At 34.4% G+C, this 14,524-nt stretch overlaps 2 protein-coding genes and 1 non-coding gene across 8 annotated transcripts; all 3 read left to right on the top strand.

Annotated features, from left to right (window-relative positions):
* Positions 1-75: 75 nt before the first annotated feature.
* TRNAA-AGC lies at positions 76-148 on the top strand. The gene has a single exon. It is a non-coding gene; the product is annotated as a tRNA-Ala (tRNA).
* On the top strand, positions 82-4,427 carry LOC123197871 (protein CLP1 homolog). Of its 5 annotated transcripts, XM_044612356.1 has the most exons (12): positions 97-197; positions 374-429; positions 940-1,225; positions 1,531-1,599; positions 1,731-1,826; positions 1,896-2,179; positions 2,295-2,433; positions 2,545-2,601; positions 2,823-2,957; positions 3,410-3,645; positions 3,924-3,968; positions 4,064-4,427. In XM_044612356.1, the coding sequence occupies exons 3-12, from the start codon at positions 1,007-1,009 to the stop codon at positions 4,149-4,151; spliced, it is 1,368 nt and encodes a 455-aa protein (XP_044468291.1). In that variant the 5' UTR covers positions 97-197; positions 374-429; positions 940-1,006; the 3' UTR covers positions 4,152-4,427. The 5 variants fall into 5 exon arrangements, with proteins under 5 accessions (XP_044468287.1, XP_044468291.1, XP_044468289.1 ...); XM_044612352.1 differs by lacking the exon at positions 374-429 and having other exon boundaries at positions 82-197; XM_044612354.1 differs by lacking the exon at positions 97-197 and having other exon boundaries at positions 206-429; positions 1,938-2,179.
* A 5,143-nt stretch (positions 4,428-9,570) lies between these two features.
* LOC123198337 (serine/threonine-protein kinase PBL34-like) lies at positions 9,571-13,580 on the top strand. Of its 2 annotated transcripts, none has more exons than XM_044613027.1 (6): positions 9,571-10,222; positions 11,019-11,350; positions 11,463-11,598; positions 12,377-12,513; positions 12,595-12,718; positions 12,828-13,580. In XM_044613027.1, exons 1-6 carry the CDS (start codon positions 10,012-10,014, stop codon positions 13,340-13,342), a joined length of 1,455 nt encoding a protein of 484 aa, XP_044468962.1. In that variant the 5' UTR covers positions 9,571-10,011; the 3' UTR covers positions 13,343-13,580. The 2 variants fall into 2 exon arrangements, with proteins under 2 accessions (XP_044468962.1, XP_044468961.1); XM_044613026.1 differs by having other exon boundaries at positions 12,374-12,513.
* Positions 13,581-14,524: the final 944 nt, after the last annotated feature.

The raw sequence follows: 14,524 nt of genomic DNA, 5'->3' as shown, positions 1-14,524 counted from the left end.
GAGCCAAGTTGAAATGGGTCAGCATGATCAACTTAGCGTTCAACATTACTATAAAATTGCAACAATACAGCAAGAGGGGATGTAGCTCAGATGGTAGAGCGCTCGCTTAGCATGCGAGAGGTACCGGGATCGATACCCCGCATCTCCAATTTTTTGATTCTGAATACACTCTCTAAAACCAGATTCCCATTTCCAAGGTTTTCTTTTATCTTTTTCAATTAAGTTTCGTTTGTTGTTTGGTTGAATGAAGCCCCAAATTTGTGCTAAATTATTCTTTCTTTAGCTTCTTATATAGTATATGGTATATCTTCCTTTCAATAACTCGGCATTGATTTCACAAAATCTCGCTGTTTCGTTTCCCTCCTTCCTACAGTCAGTCTGTTTCTTCCATTTCTCTGGGTCCCTGAGCTCTAGCTCTCTACCATCAAGGTTAGCTTTAATGTTATGTGTTATATTATACCCTTTGTAAAAGATTTAAATTTGATGATTGGGCTGCTAATTGTTTTATGCCTCAGTTTTGTAATAGGGTTTTGTCCAAAGTCTATGCCGAGTTGGTTGTTAGTCCTGTTTCTTCATAGTTTAATGAACTTGCTTTCTTAGTTTATGAAGCTAGTTTGCTTATGTTTGTTCTGTACTCTTGTTGAGTGAGCGGTATGAATTTAAGCCTTAATGTCCACCCGTTATGTCATATGTTCATATCTGTGGATAACATAAATGGGGTATTGTATTTATACCTTTGAGCTTGTCCCTTGTTTTGAATAAGGTGCAATCACGGGGGGATTTCTTGGTTATTGGATAGAAAAAGTCAGATTAAGTTTGTGGTTTTCGGGGAGTGTGGGTGATTTCTGTTTTTGACAAATCTTTTGAATTTGAACAATGAATATTATAAACAAGGTTAAAGAGTATATAGCTGTTGAAGCCGTTACTTTTTTATCTCAGGGAAAACAGGTTTATCTCTGGGCTAAATTTAAAGACATTGGTGAAATTTATACATACTAGAGTAGACATGGCTTATGGTGGAGCACCTGCAGCAATGACTGGCATCGGTTCTGCTTCAGCTTCAACAGTAAGGCAAGTGAAATTGGACAAAGAGAGTGAGCTGAGAATTGAAGTTGGTAATGAGACACATCTGAACCTTCGGGTTCTTAATGGTAATGCTGAGATTTTTGGAACTGAATTACCTCCAGAAATCTGGCTCACCTTCCCCCCACGTCTTAAATTTGCCGTAAGTTTTGTCTTGTTTTTTCTTGAGCAAATAATTGATTCTTTGCTGATATAGGTGTTAATTTTATTAATTGTTATTATGAAATTAATAAATATATTTGACATTTTAAATAATTTTTCTAATTTTTATTTAAAAGATAGATTGAAAACGTGTAACATAAAATGGATTTGGTGTTTTCAAAATTTAAGAATGTGTTCAATGGTGTTTCTGAAAATAGAGTTTGAAAACTGACTAATCACTTTCTGATGATTGCATTTTACAGCCGTTTCTCAAAGACACTGAAAACTGCTTTTCTTAATTTATAGGTTTTTACTTGGTATGGAGCCACAATTGAAATGGATGGTGCAACTGAAACTGATTATACGGCAGATGAGGTACGTGCTTTTTCACTGTTAGATCTTTTGCTTGGTAGTCTGGCATGCTTTACACAGTATTCTTGAGAGAAGAAGAATGGCACAATTGTTCTTAAATAGATTAATCATGTTGTTGTGTCCTTGATTTTCAGACACCCATGGTCAGTTATGTAAATGTACATGCTGTACTGGACGGAAGAAGAAACCATGCCAAAGCATCTGCATCAAAGGGCTTAGAGGCCTCTCAGGTATTTATTAATTGTTGTCAGTTGCATAATTCAAAGATATTTTTAACAAGCATGAGTCTTTTCCTGCAGTTTGCATCTAGTTTTGACAATACAATCTTCTGGGAGGTGCAGGGCCCTAGGGTAATTGTTGTAGGACCAACAGATTCTGGCAAGAGCACTTTGACAAGGATGCTTCTTAGTTGGGCAGCTAAACAAGGTTGGAAACCTACATATGTTGACCTGGATATTGGCCAAGGGTCAATAACAGTTCCTGGAAGCATTGCTGCTACCCCGATAGAACTGCCTATTGATCCAATTGAAGGGATTCCTCTTGAAATGGCTCTTGTTTACTTCTTTGGGCACCCAAGTCCTAGGTAATCAACATTGGAATTTCCTTTACTTTTCTATCTCTTGCAATAGGAAACCTTGTGTTGGAGTATTCTTTTCCGGTTGGTAGAAACTTAGCAATAAATTTATGATTCTTTGCAGCAACAATGTAGATTTGTACAAAGTGCTTGTGAAGGAGCTTGCTCAAATGTTGGAAAAACAATTTACTGGTAATGCAGAATCTCGAGCAGCAGGCATGGTAATCAATACCATGGGTTGGATAGAAGGTGTTGGTTATGAGGTAATTGTCTTTGTGAAGGTTCCATACTGATGAACATCGAGTAATTTTAGAATGCTTCTATTAGTAAACATTCGAAAAGTTTCTTAATGGATATTTTGTTCCTTTTTGCAGTTAATACTTCATGCCATTGATACATTTAATGCCAATGTTGTCCTTGTGTTGGGTCAGGTAAATCATAAATGCATTAAACAAAAATAAATTGGAAGAACTGTTGGTTCTTCTGGCCAAAATTTTCATTTCTCTTGCGTGAACATGTCAAATTTTGAATGCCCTTCTATAAAATGTTAGACTTGTTCATTAGCAATTCACTACTTGACAGTAGATGCAGATCATATATAATTGTTGATTTTCCAATTCATTAGAACTCAAACATCCATTGATACATGCAGGAGAAACTTTTCAGCCTGCTAAGGGATGTATTAAAGAACAAGCCTAACGTGGATGTTGTGAAACTTCAGAAGTCGGGTGGTGTTGTGTCCAGGAATGCAAAAGTTCGCCAGAAGACCAGAAGTTATAGGATACGGGTAAATGACAGTTGTTTGCGTCCCTTTTTGGTGTTGATGTATCTCATGGCCTTTAAGCCATATAGCATAATAGTGACATCTTTTCTTCAGCCTGAAATTTCTGGGTAGGCTGGAAGCATGAAAAACTAAGCACACTGAACTGAATGGCAAATTTAAATATGGTGGTTTTATTTATTTATTTTTTGGAACTAACTTTGAGGTTGGAAGATGTTTTATGATGTTTGGGAACTAATAGCTTTCAAAGCATTCAATTTAAGCTTGGTCTGCTCTTTGACTGATTCTCAAAAATGAATCCTTCTGCATATTTGCTCTGTTCAATAACATGGTATGTGTATAAATCATGTAATCTATATATAAATTCTCTTCAGTTTCTGTGAGTTCTTACTGACTTATTGCTACTTTAACATCTAGGGTACTGTCTCCTAATGATATATTAATGTTCCTTTCGCCAGGAATACTTTTATGGCCTAACAAACGATTTCTCCCCACATGCAAATGTTGCAAATATCAGTGATTTACATGTCTATCGGATTGGTGGTGGACCACAAGCACCAAGATCAGCTCTACCCATTGGGGCTGACCCTGTTGCCAATCCTCTGAGATTAGTACCTGTGAATGTTGACCAGGATTTGCTCCATTTAGTTCTTGCTGTTTCATATGCCAAAGAACCTGATGAAATTATATCAAGGTAATTGTTACATTATGAGACAATAAACTCTATATTTTTATCAATTAATAATCCACCTGACCATGCAGAACAAATATTGTGCCTAATACCATTTATTGGAATAATGACATTGATATAATGTAGAAATTTAATCTCTGCAATAAGTCTTAATCATAAATTGGCTCAAATCTAGACTAAGACCTTCCAACAGGGATCCTAAAATTTTTAAGTTACGATTGCTGCATAATTTTTATTCATGATTCTTTCATAATTTATGATCATTATCTCTTTAACTGCAGCAATGTTGCTGGGTTTATCTATATCACAGATATTGACATGCGGAGGTTTGAACTTTTTGTTCTCATCTTGGTAGAAACCATCTTTTATGCTGATGTTGTTTTTGTTTACTTGTATCTAAAATAATTTTTAATTACCACAGGAAAACAGTTACGTATCTTAGTCCATCAGCAGGGATTCTTCCTAGCAAATATCTCATCGTGGGAACTTTGGCATGGCTCGAAACATGAAGTGTTGAGTTTCTTCAGAACAGAACTGGACATGGCCTGATTATATATATGAACTACTCGAAGTACAATTCTCTCTTCATTATGGAATGCTAATTGTTCTGGTTTAGTGAGTGCAAGTATCTATCTCATTGTCTCAGAGTTCGGAGCTTCTTGTGGCTTTGGCATGTAACCTTATACAAAGATAACTAGAACACTGGCTTTTTTGCTTCTGTAATAGTTTCTTACTCTGTTATTTATGAAGATAATAGATAATTCATTAGATGTCTATTTTATCAATCTTATATGGTCCCTTAAGTTCCCAGAATTTGTGAATATGATATCAATTATGTTTGCATGCTATGACTGGCATTTGATGTACCCTAAACTCTATTTAGTCTCAGATCTGGGGAAATTTCTGTTTGATGGAAGAAACTGTGCTTCTATAGGCATTTAAAAAGTTATCATAACATCTTGGTTTAATAACTGGATTCATTGTTAAGATATTGTCGCATATATTCTATTATAGTTTTGTTTTTTCACATTACAATTCAAAACGCGTCAAATTTTTTAACCTTTGTCCCTAATTTCTGCAACCCATGACCATAGAAGAGAACAGATCTGAACTTTAATCATGTAAACCAACTGTATCAGAAAACAAACCAACCCCACAAAAAAAATAAAGCAAATTAAACAACTTAAAGCTCCAAAACAAAAGAAACCAAGTAGTTAATCAAGAAAATGTTGACAATGCGTTAGAGATGGCAATAAATGAAACACATTTTACTTCTTGACAATGTTTTTTCCACATGGTGTATAGCTGGACTTGCCATTTACAGAACCACTCAAATCACAATTTTACTAACTTGCAAACCAGAAGGATGGATTGTCCCCACCATTGTTGTTGACTAGGCTCATTCTTGAACGCCAACACTGTATCATACTGCAAGGAATTGGTTGTAACGTTGCCACCACCTCTTTTCCTTATTGTCTTATTTAGAAAGATTATCCTCAAATTTAAGTCAAGGAATGGGATTTAAGCCAAGCTTTATTAATAAGAGATCAATCCAAACATCACTAAATAAAGGAAAACAATATATGATGATTGCAACTTAGGTTGGATTCAATTTGATCGAGTCAAATTTAAGATTAACTCAAGTTTGAATCGAATTCATAACATCTAATTCAAACTCAAACTCTTTTGAGTTGATACATAATATCACTGGAGAGCTATCGATAAGATAAAGTATATTGTCAAAAAGTGAATAAAATAGTTAATTGGATGAGTAATGTCATCAAATAAAAAGACAAACCAATCTCTACCCAAGTTGTCAAGCTAAAATTCTAATTCGAAATCGACTCATTCTAGCTAAATTATGGATTCAAACAAATTCACTTGGATCGGATCTATCCTGTCTTGGTAACTCTTAGAATCCTATTAAAAGATTTGTCGGTTGGAATGCTATGTTGATCCCTTATATAATAATGTGAAATGACTTTGAGCTTTGAACTTTTGGGCATATTTCAAAGATTGACCATAAAACCTTTGAGCATCCACCTTAGTCTAGTGTATAGGCTAACACTAAAAATCAAGTAGAATCATTTTGAAACTTTAAACATCAGAAAGATTGTCAAGGGTAACATAGGGTAACCTTACAACCCATTTTTGGGACTCGTGTACCGGTACAAGATGTTGGTAAGGTTAACAAATATATGCACATGGAAGACAGATGGAAAAAAAATATTATGATTACATTTTCAACGAGTAATACTCAACCTGAGTGGCATCTAGGAATCCATCAACAAAATGCTCCAAAATCAGCGCGCTTGAAAATTTGAGAATCTGACTGCAGGCTTGTATGTATCAAAATTAAAACCTGTGGCCTTTGGCTAGCTTAATTACTCATCTAGAAATAAACAAGCGTGAAATCATAGGAATGAAAAAAAGAGGAAAGCAAGATTTCAGAATTCTCTATAAGAAAGCAGTTAGTTTGGAATGATGAAGTGGTAAACAGCTTTGAACTCCAATTTTTGGAAAAAAGAACTTTTGTTTGCCTTCAGTTTTGAAAGGTTTGTATGATTTTATTTTAAAATTATTGAACTTAAAAATCACCTTTAGACTTTTCAATTGCAATCCCAATCACAATTATCTAAAGTCAATTGATTTTGGGACCGATTAGGCTAGATTTTAACAAAAGATTTCAATATCTTTTATTGCTTGGGGCAAGGTTAGGTTGTTTATTGTAGACACACATCATTATCTTAATAACGCCAATATCATATATCATAGTTTATCATCTTAACTCGACTCTCTTTAAAAGTTTATGAACTATTTAATGTGAGACACTTATATATACTTAATGTCTCACTCGTGTGAGATTTGTTTAGGAATATTACATTTACATGTTTTTGCTTAAAATATCGATCTCATACTCTAAAACCTGAAAAATACCACTATTTTATGTGGTTGAGTTCCAATTAATCATTATCGTCAATCAAGTAAATATACTACATCATCATCAGATTTAAAACCATTTTAACAACACAAAATTGAGTTCAACAAGATAAATATTGTGTGTTTTGAATCAATTTTCATATAAAAATAGTACATATGCAAATAAATGAATATATTAATACTTAACATATCATTAAGTGATTAAGTATTTTATTATTTATTTTATCTCTAATTTAATATTATTTAATTATATAATGATATATTGGTATTAATTAGTATATTTATCCATAATTAATACATAAAGTATTACGCCTTAAATATGATTATTTGATTAAGGGTTTATAGATACCAAACAAATATAACTTGACTCTATCTATGGTTTTGACATTTCATTATCAAGTTTTGAAACATATGATCCATCATTATACTTAAAAGGCCAAAGGACTATTTCCCACCCAAGGTATGTTGATTTCTCAAAGTTTTCCCGTTAACTTTGAAAATACCATTTATCCACCTATGACTAATTAAAATTAACGAACCTAACTCTTAAAAATTTTATCTCATTTCCCCCTAAAATTTTAAAAACTAATATTTTCTTTCTTAAGTTAAGTTTGAAAAAATTACATTTCCCCCTAGGATTTAGTTTCAAAATCTGATCACCATTTTTGACGTCATTGTTGGTCGTTTCTCCCTTCTGACGGCTCCCCATCATTCGACGAACTACCTCATCTCCATCCCACCTCTTCTGACGTCCAAAAATGTCGTTTAGGAAGAGGAATTGTCTTACCAGACGATGTTTTTGGAAGCCGAGGAGTTGGGATGGAGGTGAGGCAGCACGTCAGAGGATGGGGAGTCGTTGAGAGGGAGAGACGGTCGACGATGGCGTTAAAGAAGGTGATCGAATTTTGAAACTAAACCTTAGGGGAGAATGTGATTTTTTTCAAACTTGGTTTAGAGAAAAAAGTTAGTTTTTAAACTTTTAGGGGGGAAAATGAAACATATTTAAATTTATTTTTAATATTAAATATAAAATAACGATTTTGCTCTTTAAAATTAATAGATTTAAACGGTCATGGGTAGGTAAATGGTATTTTCAAAATTAATGGAAGAAACTTTAAGAAATCAGCATATCTTGGGTGGGAATAGTCTTTGGCCTACTTAAAAATTTAACTTTTAGTGTCAGCCCATCAGTTTCTATTTTTATAATATGTATCTAAACTATTCGTCTAAAATGAAGTTGTAAGAATTTAAGCAACAGAATGTGAACAAGGAGGAGCCAGAAAGATGACTAATGAGCAAATAAAATTAGGTTTTCAATGAACAACTGCTACCTGAATGAATAAAATGCCCACTACTTCAGGAAATTTTCCAAGGTGTAGTTGTAATTCCACTATCATGGGAAAATGATACCACCCCACTTCAGTAGTCAATTTAGTAACAATCTCCTTAATATTTTTTTATGTATTAGGTGAACAGCAGATGCTTACATGTCACATTCTCATTGATTTGTCCTCATGCTTACACTTTTCAGGCACCATCCAAAACTCTAAATACAGACAAATTTCATCTGCCATGTATTTACACTATTGACTTAGTGACCTCCCGTGATATAATGATATAATATAATACAGGATAGGTTCCAATTTGGTCAGTGCAAGTTTGATTTAGTATTCACTTCAAATGAGACAAGTTTGAGAAAAGGTAGTCATCCATAAATTTATTTTCTTTAATAATTTTTACCTTTTTTTACAATTTTTTATTTTTGATGATTTTTTTTTTTTGGTTAGGATCATTTTAAATTATATAAATTTATATGTTCATAAGAGAGTAGCAAATTCTACATAGATAGATAAATTATATAAATATAACAAGAATTTATGTTTATGTTTATTCGAAACACCATGCCCATGAAGAGTAAGTCAGGCAAAGAGGCAATCAAACATTTGATTTGTTCTCCTCAAGTCTACTATCAAATCCTTCTACTGACTATAGGCATTGATTTTTACTTCTTAAAAATTGTAGGATTCAGAAGTTTTAAGATTGAACAGAACTCATGCTTTAAATCCGGGATTTGTAGATCATATTATATATATATATATATATATTAAGTGAAAAAGATAAATTCTTTGTATATGTTCAAATTGCAAATTTTAAAAATCTAAAGTTTCATTCATTTCCCCCTTCATTTTAAAAATTCATAATTTAACCCCCACATAAAGTTTAAAAAATTAAAATTTCTCCACCAAGTTTGTAAATCATAGTTGGAGTCACCAGAGATAGCCATCTCGATTGGCATTGGCTCTCCCTCCAACTCAACTTTCTCTGTCGATCACTTCTCAGTCACTGACATAAGTTATTTCCTCCGACAAAGACGAAATCGTTTTCGTCAGATTGTCTTCTTCTCTAACAAAGACAATTTTGTCTTCTTCAAAGGTCTCAGATGGAGATGATGTGGCCATCTGAGACCACCGACAGTCGTCTTCACCTTTGATGAAAACGAAATCATCTTCGTCCTAGACAGAGACAATCATACGAAGACAATTTCTTCTTTGTTGAGGAAATAGCCAATGTTGATAGTTAGGAAGTGATCGACAGGAAGAGTTGAGCTAGAATGGAGAGTTAATGCCACCAGAGATGACCATCTCCAATGACTCCTACCATGATTTACAAATCTTAGGGGGGAATTTTGATTTTTCAAATTTAGGTGGGGGTTGAATTATAAGTTTTCAAGCTGAGAGAGGAAATAAACAAAATTTTAGATTTTTAAAATTTTTTATTAAATGATTATTTTATCTCTAATCATAATTGTAATTTTTAACAGATACGTGAGATTTTATGTTTTTCAAATCTAATTGGTGTGACCTGGGTTGCACTTAAACTTAGGGGTGAAATAGTGCTTTCGCCCATCTGAGATCTGAGTTGAGTCCTGTAGCTTTCCTGTTGATGATGATCCACTTAAACATTTAAATGATTTTAGAGCAGATGTGGATTTTCTTGTCTGGAATATGCCAAAGTCACTGTTGTGACCAACAAACAAAATCTCTTCCTCTCTCTCTTGCCCAAGCTGCCCTTTCTCTTTGTTTCAACCTGCCCCTTCTGCCCGTCCTAACACTTTCCCTCTTTCTCAAGCACCCTTCCCCTCTCTCTCTTACCTTTTGACTAAAATTCCTACCTGGTTGTCATTTGCTTTCACTTATTACCCATCCCTTCATGTGTTTTTGAGATGGGGTTTTTCTGTTGTAGCTAAAGTTGTTTGCTTCTGTGAGTTTTGAAGGTTGATCAGTAGAGTTTCTCTTTTTTGTGGAGATGGGTATCAGTTTTTTTCACTTGTTGATTGTTTGACATGTTTTGAGATGGGTTTTTGTTGTTGTAGCTAAAGTTGTTTGCTTTTTTGAGTTATGAGAAGTTGATCAGTTGAATTTTGTGGACATGGGTTTGAGTCCGGAATCTGTAAAGGTTAAGAATGGGGAAGTGAATAGTAGTAGTAATAAGAAATCAAGAAAGGTGAAAAAGAAGATCAAAGATGGAGCTGAGGAAGAAGATGAAATTGGGTGTTGGGTTAGGTTCAGGTTTATGGAGAGTTGCATGCCTTCAAGATCAAAAGTTGATAGTTCCTTGAGTGGTACTAGTACCAATTATAGTAAGTGTTTTTTCTTAGAAACTTTGAAGTTTATCTGTGAAGATTTTTTCTTCTGTATTACCTCATCTTTTTGGGTTCATATAAACAAGTAAAGAGGTGTACCAATTTGCTGGGATTTTTGGGATACAATTTATGCAGATCAGTGATCTTTAGTCAGTGAGAAACTTTGGGTTCTTATAAAAGTTGTAAAGCTAAGAACTTAATGTTATATTTTAATATTATGTGATAAGAGCTGGTTTTCTGCTGAATTTAATTCTTTCCTTCTATATCAGCATCACTAGTTGAAATGATATAGCTTGTTTGAACTGGACTCAGATGTTAATTGAACTCTTTTGGTTTCTGTTTTTGGAAAGAAATTGGAGATTTTTTATATATCAGAGTTGTTCATTTATTGATTCTGACTGTACTTTTTCATATGGTGTAAGTGTGTTTGATTTTTTAAGCCAAGCTAATATATTGTGATCATTTACTATCCAAGCATGTCCATGGATTTCTTTTTATTTAGCACATTCTAAATTTTTTTAGAGGCTAGTTGATCGCAACCAGTTTGTCTATTAGTACCTAGTTATGAGAAACAATATGCTTGGCCTTTTTGAATTATTCACCAGCATTCATTTTGTATATAGTTATGGGGACAATAAATGAGTTCTTTTAGTGGGGGTATACCATAAATGCATTAACTCAAGGGTACAATGATAATCAATGAATTTGATTATTGTGATGTTATTTTTATTCATTTCTGGCAAATATGTATGATTTTATTGTTTTCTTACTTGGTCGTTGTGTCACTCTACAGATAATAAATCTCCAAATGAGAAAAGAAGAGACCAGCCAGTTGTTCCTGTGTCATCTACAACCACAAGTAATGCAGAAAGTACTTCATCCACACCAAAATTCAGTGAGGAGCTGAAGATTGCTTCTCAGCTTCGGAAGTTCACATTCAATGATCTAAAGTTAGCTACTAGGAATTTCAGACCAGAGAGTCTTCTCGGTGAAGGTGGGTTTGGTTGTGTCTTCAAAGGTTGGGTCGAGGAAAATGGAACTGCTCCTGTAAAACCTGGTACTGGGCTTACTGTTGCTGTTAAAACCCTAAATCATGATGGACTTCAGGGTCATAAAGAGTGGCTAGTATGACCTTCCTTCAAATTTTCCTCATTTTTAAGTAAACATAGTGGAACCACACTTTTGGTTCTTTTGTTTTTATACTCATTGAAAACTTTATGTTTCCTCTTCATAACAGGCCGAAGTTAATTTCCTTGGCAACCTCCTCCATCCAAATTTGGTTAAATTGGTTGGTTATTGCATTGAAGATGATCAAAGGTTGCTGGTATATGAGTTCATGCCTCGAGGGAGTTTGGAGAACCATCTCTTTAGAAGTATGTGACTGATCATCTAATTTTCTTAAATTTGTTTTGTTTAAACTTTCTGCCTATTGTAATTGCTTAATCAAAGAATTGTATCAATTGGGTGCTTTAATTATTTGGTGTAGTTAATTTCTCATAGCTAAATATCCAGTTTCCTCAATGTGCGAGTTCAGGGATTCTAGTGAGTCTATTTTCTCTAGGTTGTAGATGATATCTAGAGTGTTGCAAGGTTTCTCTGAAATTATGGCTAAAATGCTCATGGTGCATCCTTTCTTCGCATTTCACCTTTTTAGGTTGCACAGCAACCTTATATTTTTGTGTCCTTGACTTCTAAGTTAGATCCTGGTAGCTTCTATGTTTGACATGCATCTGGAAAAAAAATACTACCACAAAGTATATAGACTTTGGTATTCACAGATTTTTGACGAGGTGATGGTTCTAGAGATCCTTGTTCCATTATAGCTTTTATATGAATGGATATACAGCATTTATTTTATTTTACCCTTTTCATTTTCTTTGTCCTTATTTTTGTCTTGTGCATAATGGTCACAGTTCACAGCAGCTATGGTGAATATGATTTCACATATTCTTAATTTTCTCTGTTTTTAACAGCCGTTGTACATGACAGGTTTTTCATTTTCATGGGATGGAAAAGATTCCCACCATTTTTTTTTTTCCAGATACTAGAAGAATACATATTGACAAAATGAAGTCGTTTAACATAATAGAGTAACTTTTGCTTGTAATTGATGTTTAATGCTGTCTGGTGCAACCATGTTATATGCAGAAGGGTCCTTGCCTCTTCCTTGGTCTATCAGAATGAAGATTGCATTAGGTGCTGCAAAGGGCCTTGCCTTTCTTCATGAAGAAGCTGAAAAGCCTGTGATATATCGTGATTTTAAAACATCAAATATTTTATTAGATGCGGTATGTCACAAACATTCTCAACAGTACTGAATTCTCTCAGTTTCATATTTCTTCTCTTTCTAAAACAGTTAAACATTTTAGGATTACAATGCCAAACTCTCTGATTTTGGACTAGCCAAAGATGCCCCCGAGGAAGGTAAAACTCATGTATCTACTCGAGTAATGGGAACTTACGGTTATGCTGCTCCTGAATATGTAATGACTGGTGCGTGATGCTTATCGTTTTTTCTATGGAAGCTTTAACGATATTAGTGCAGAAATCATTGATTGTTATTTGCTAGTACTTAAATCTAAAATGATTATCATGGATGTAGGACATTTAACATCAAAGAGTGATGTGTATAGCTTTGGAGTAGTTTTACTTGAAATGCTGACCGGTAGAAGATCCATGGATAAAAACCGACCAAACGGGGAGCATAACCTTGTTGAATGGGCAAGGCCGCATCTTGGAGACAAGAGGAGGTTCTACCGATTGTTAGACCCTCGCCTTGAAGGTCACTTTTCAATCAAAGGTTCTCAGAAAGCTGCCCAGCTGGCTGCCCAGTGCCTGAGTCGGGACCCCAAAAGCAGACCCCGGATGAGTGAAGTTGTGGAAGCATTGAAGCCATTACCCAATCTCAAAGATATGGCCAGCTCTTCCTATTACTTCCAATCTATGCAAGCAGATCACAACAGATCCAACCGAAATTATAAAAACGGTGCTAGGACACAGGTAGGATTCATTACAAGGAACGGGCAACCACCCATGAGGAGCTTATCCAATCCAAATGGGCATGCTTCTCCATATCATCATCCTCACCCATCACCAAAACCAAATGGGAAAAAATAATAGCATTAAAGGTCTTGATTTGACTCATCCTTGGATAATCACAGTGGTATTGCATGTCTTAGAAATGGCTTGTATTTTTGCTGTTTACCATTTACCATACCTTGTATTAACTCAAAACAACAAAAAAGGCTCCTTGCTTAATGAAATGATGTGTAACAAACCCTGGGAGGCTAGTCTAATTAATTGTATCTTTACTTCCATTTGCTGTCTATGAGATTTCAAGATTGGAGACTGAAAAGCTACTCGGGAAATAGGCTGAAAGTTCATGTTGAGATGGTAATTTTTAGGAAAGGTGACAGATAAATGAACTGTATAGCCAATACATACGGTAGCTATTTGTTTCGATGTTTGTACAAGGAATGTGATAACTGGAAGGAGCTACCTCGCCTGCATTGTGTCTTTGCAACACCTCTATATTTTTTTAGCCCATCTTCTGAACCAAGTGGAGCCAACCCCTATGAAAAGCATAAGCAACTTTAAGATCTAAATGTGGATAGTGGTGTCAAATCAATTATTGACAGATGAAAACAAAAATGGACTTCAGAATACGCAGTAAAGAGGCATCTCTCTCTTTAATACTGGTTAAATTAAATGCCCTATGTGTTCTACTCAACCAGTTTTTGTTTTCTATTAACAGATTTCATTGGTATCCCACAATTTTGGTTGATGCCCTCAAGCTCGCTCTTTGATAAAAAACATTAGAGAAGATGTTATTGGCACTGTAATCATCCGAAACAATTGTTGGAATTGGGCACCAGAGCTTGGTAACATAGGAAGTTTACTATTAAAACAAAAATACATCTATTCTCTGAACTTCTATGTGGGTGAATAGAGATAGATTTGACCTAAGTCAAACGTGAGACCAACTTATGTTTAGGCTGAATCAATAATACCTAAGTCGAGTTTATTTAAACTATTGCATAATATTATTAAGGGTTATTAACAGAGTGTACAATGTTATTAAACTGATAAACAATATCACTGATAAAATGAACAGTATTATCGAATAAATAAATAAGTCAATATTAATTTGATTTATCGAATTAAAACTTCAATTCGAGATTGACTCTTCTAAGTCAAACTAGACCGAATCGAATCTACTTTTATAAGTGAATTCCAATATTTAACTCTGTGGAGAGAGCATTTAAATTTGCTGATGCATCATTTTGACTTTGAGAACTG

This window comes from Mangifera indica, chromosome 15 (genome assembly GCF_011075055.1).
Source record: "Mangifera indica cultivar Alphonso chromosome 15, CATAS_Mindica_2.1, whole genome shotgun sequence".
NCBI classification, from domain to species: Eukaryota; Viridiplantae; Streptophyta; class Magnoliopsida; order Sapindales; family Anacardiaceae; genus Mangifera; species Mangifera indica.
Note: the sequence above shows the minus strand (reverse complement) of the source record. Positions and strands in the feature narration are given on the sequence as shown.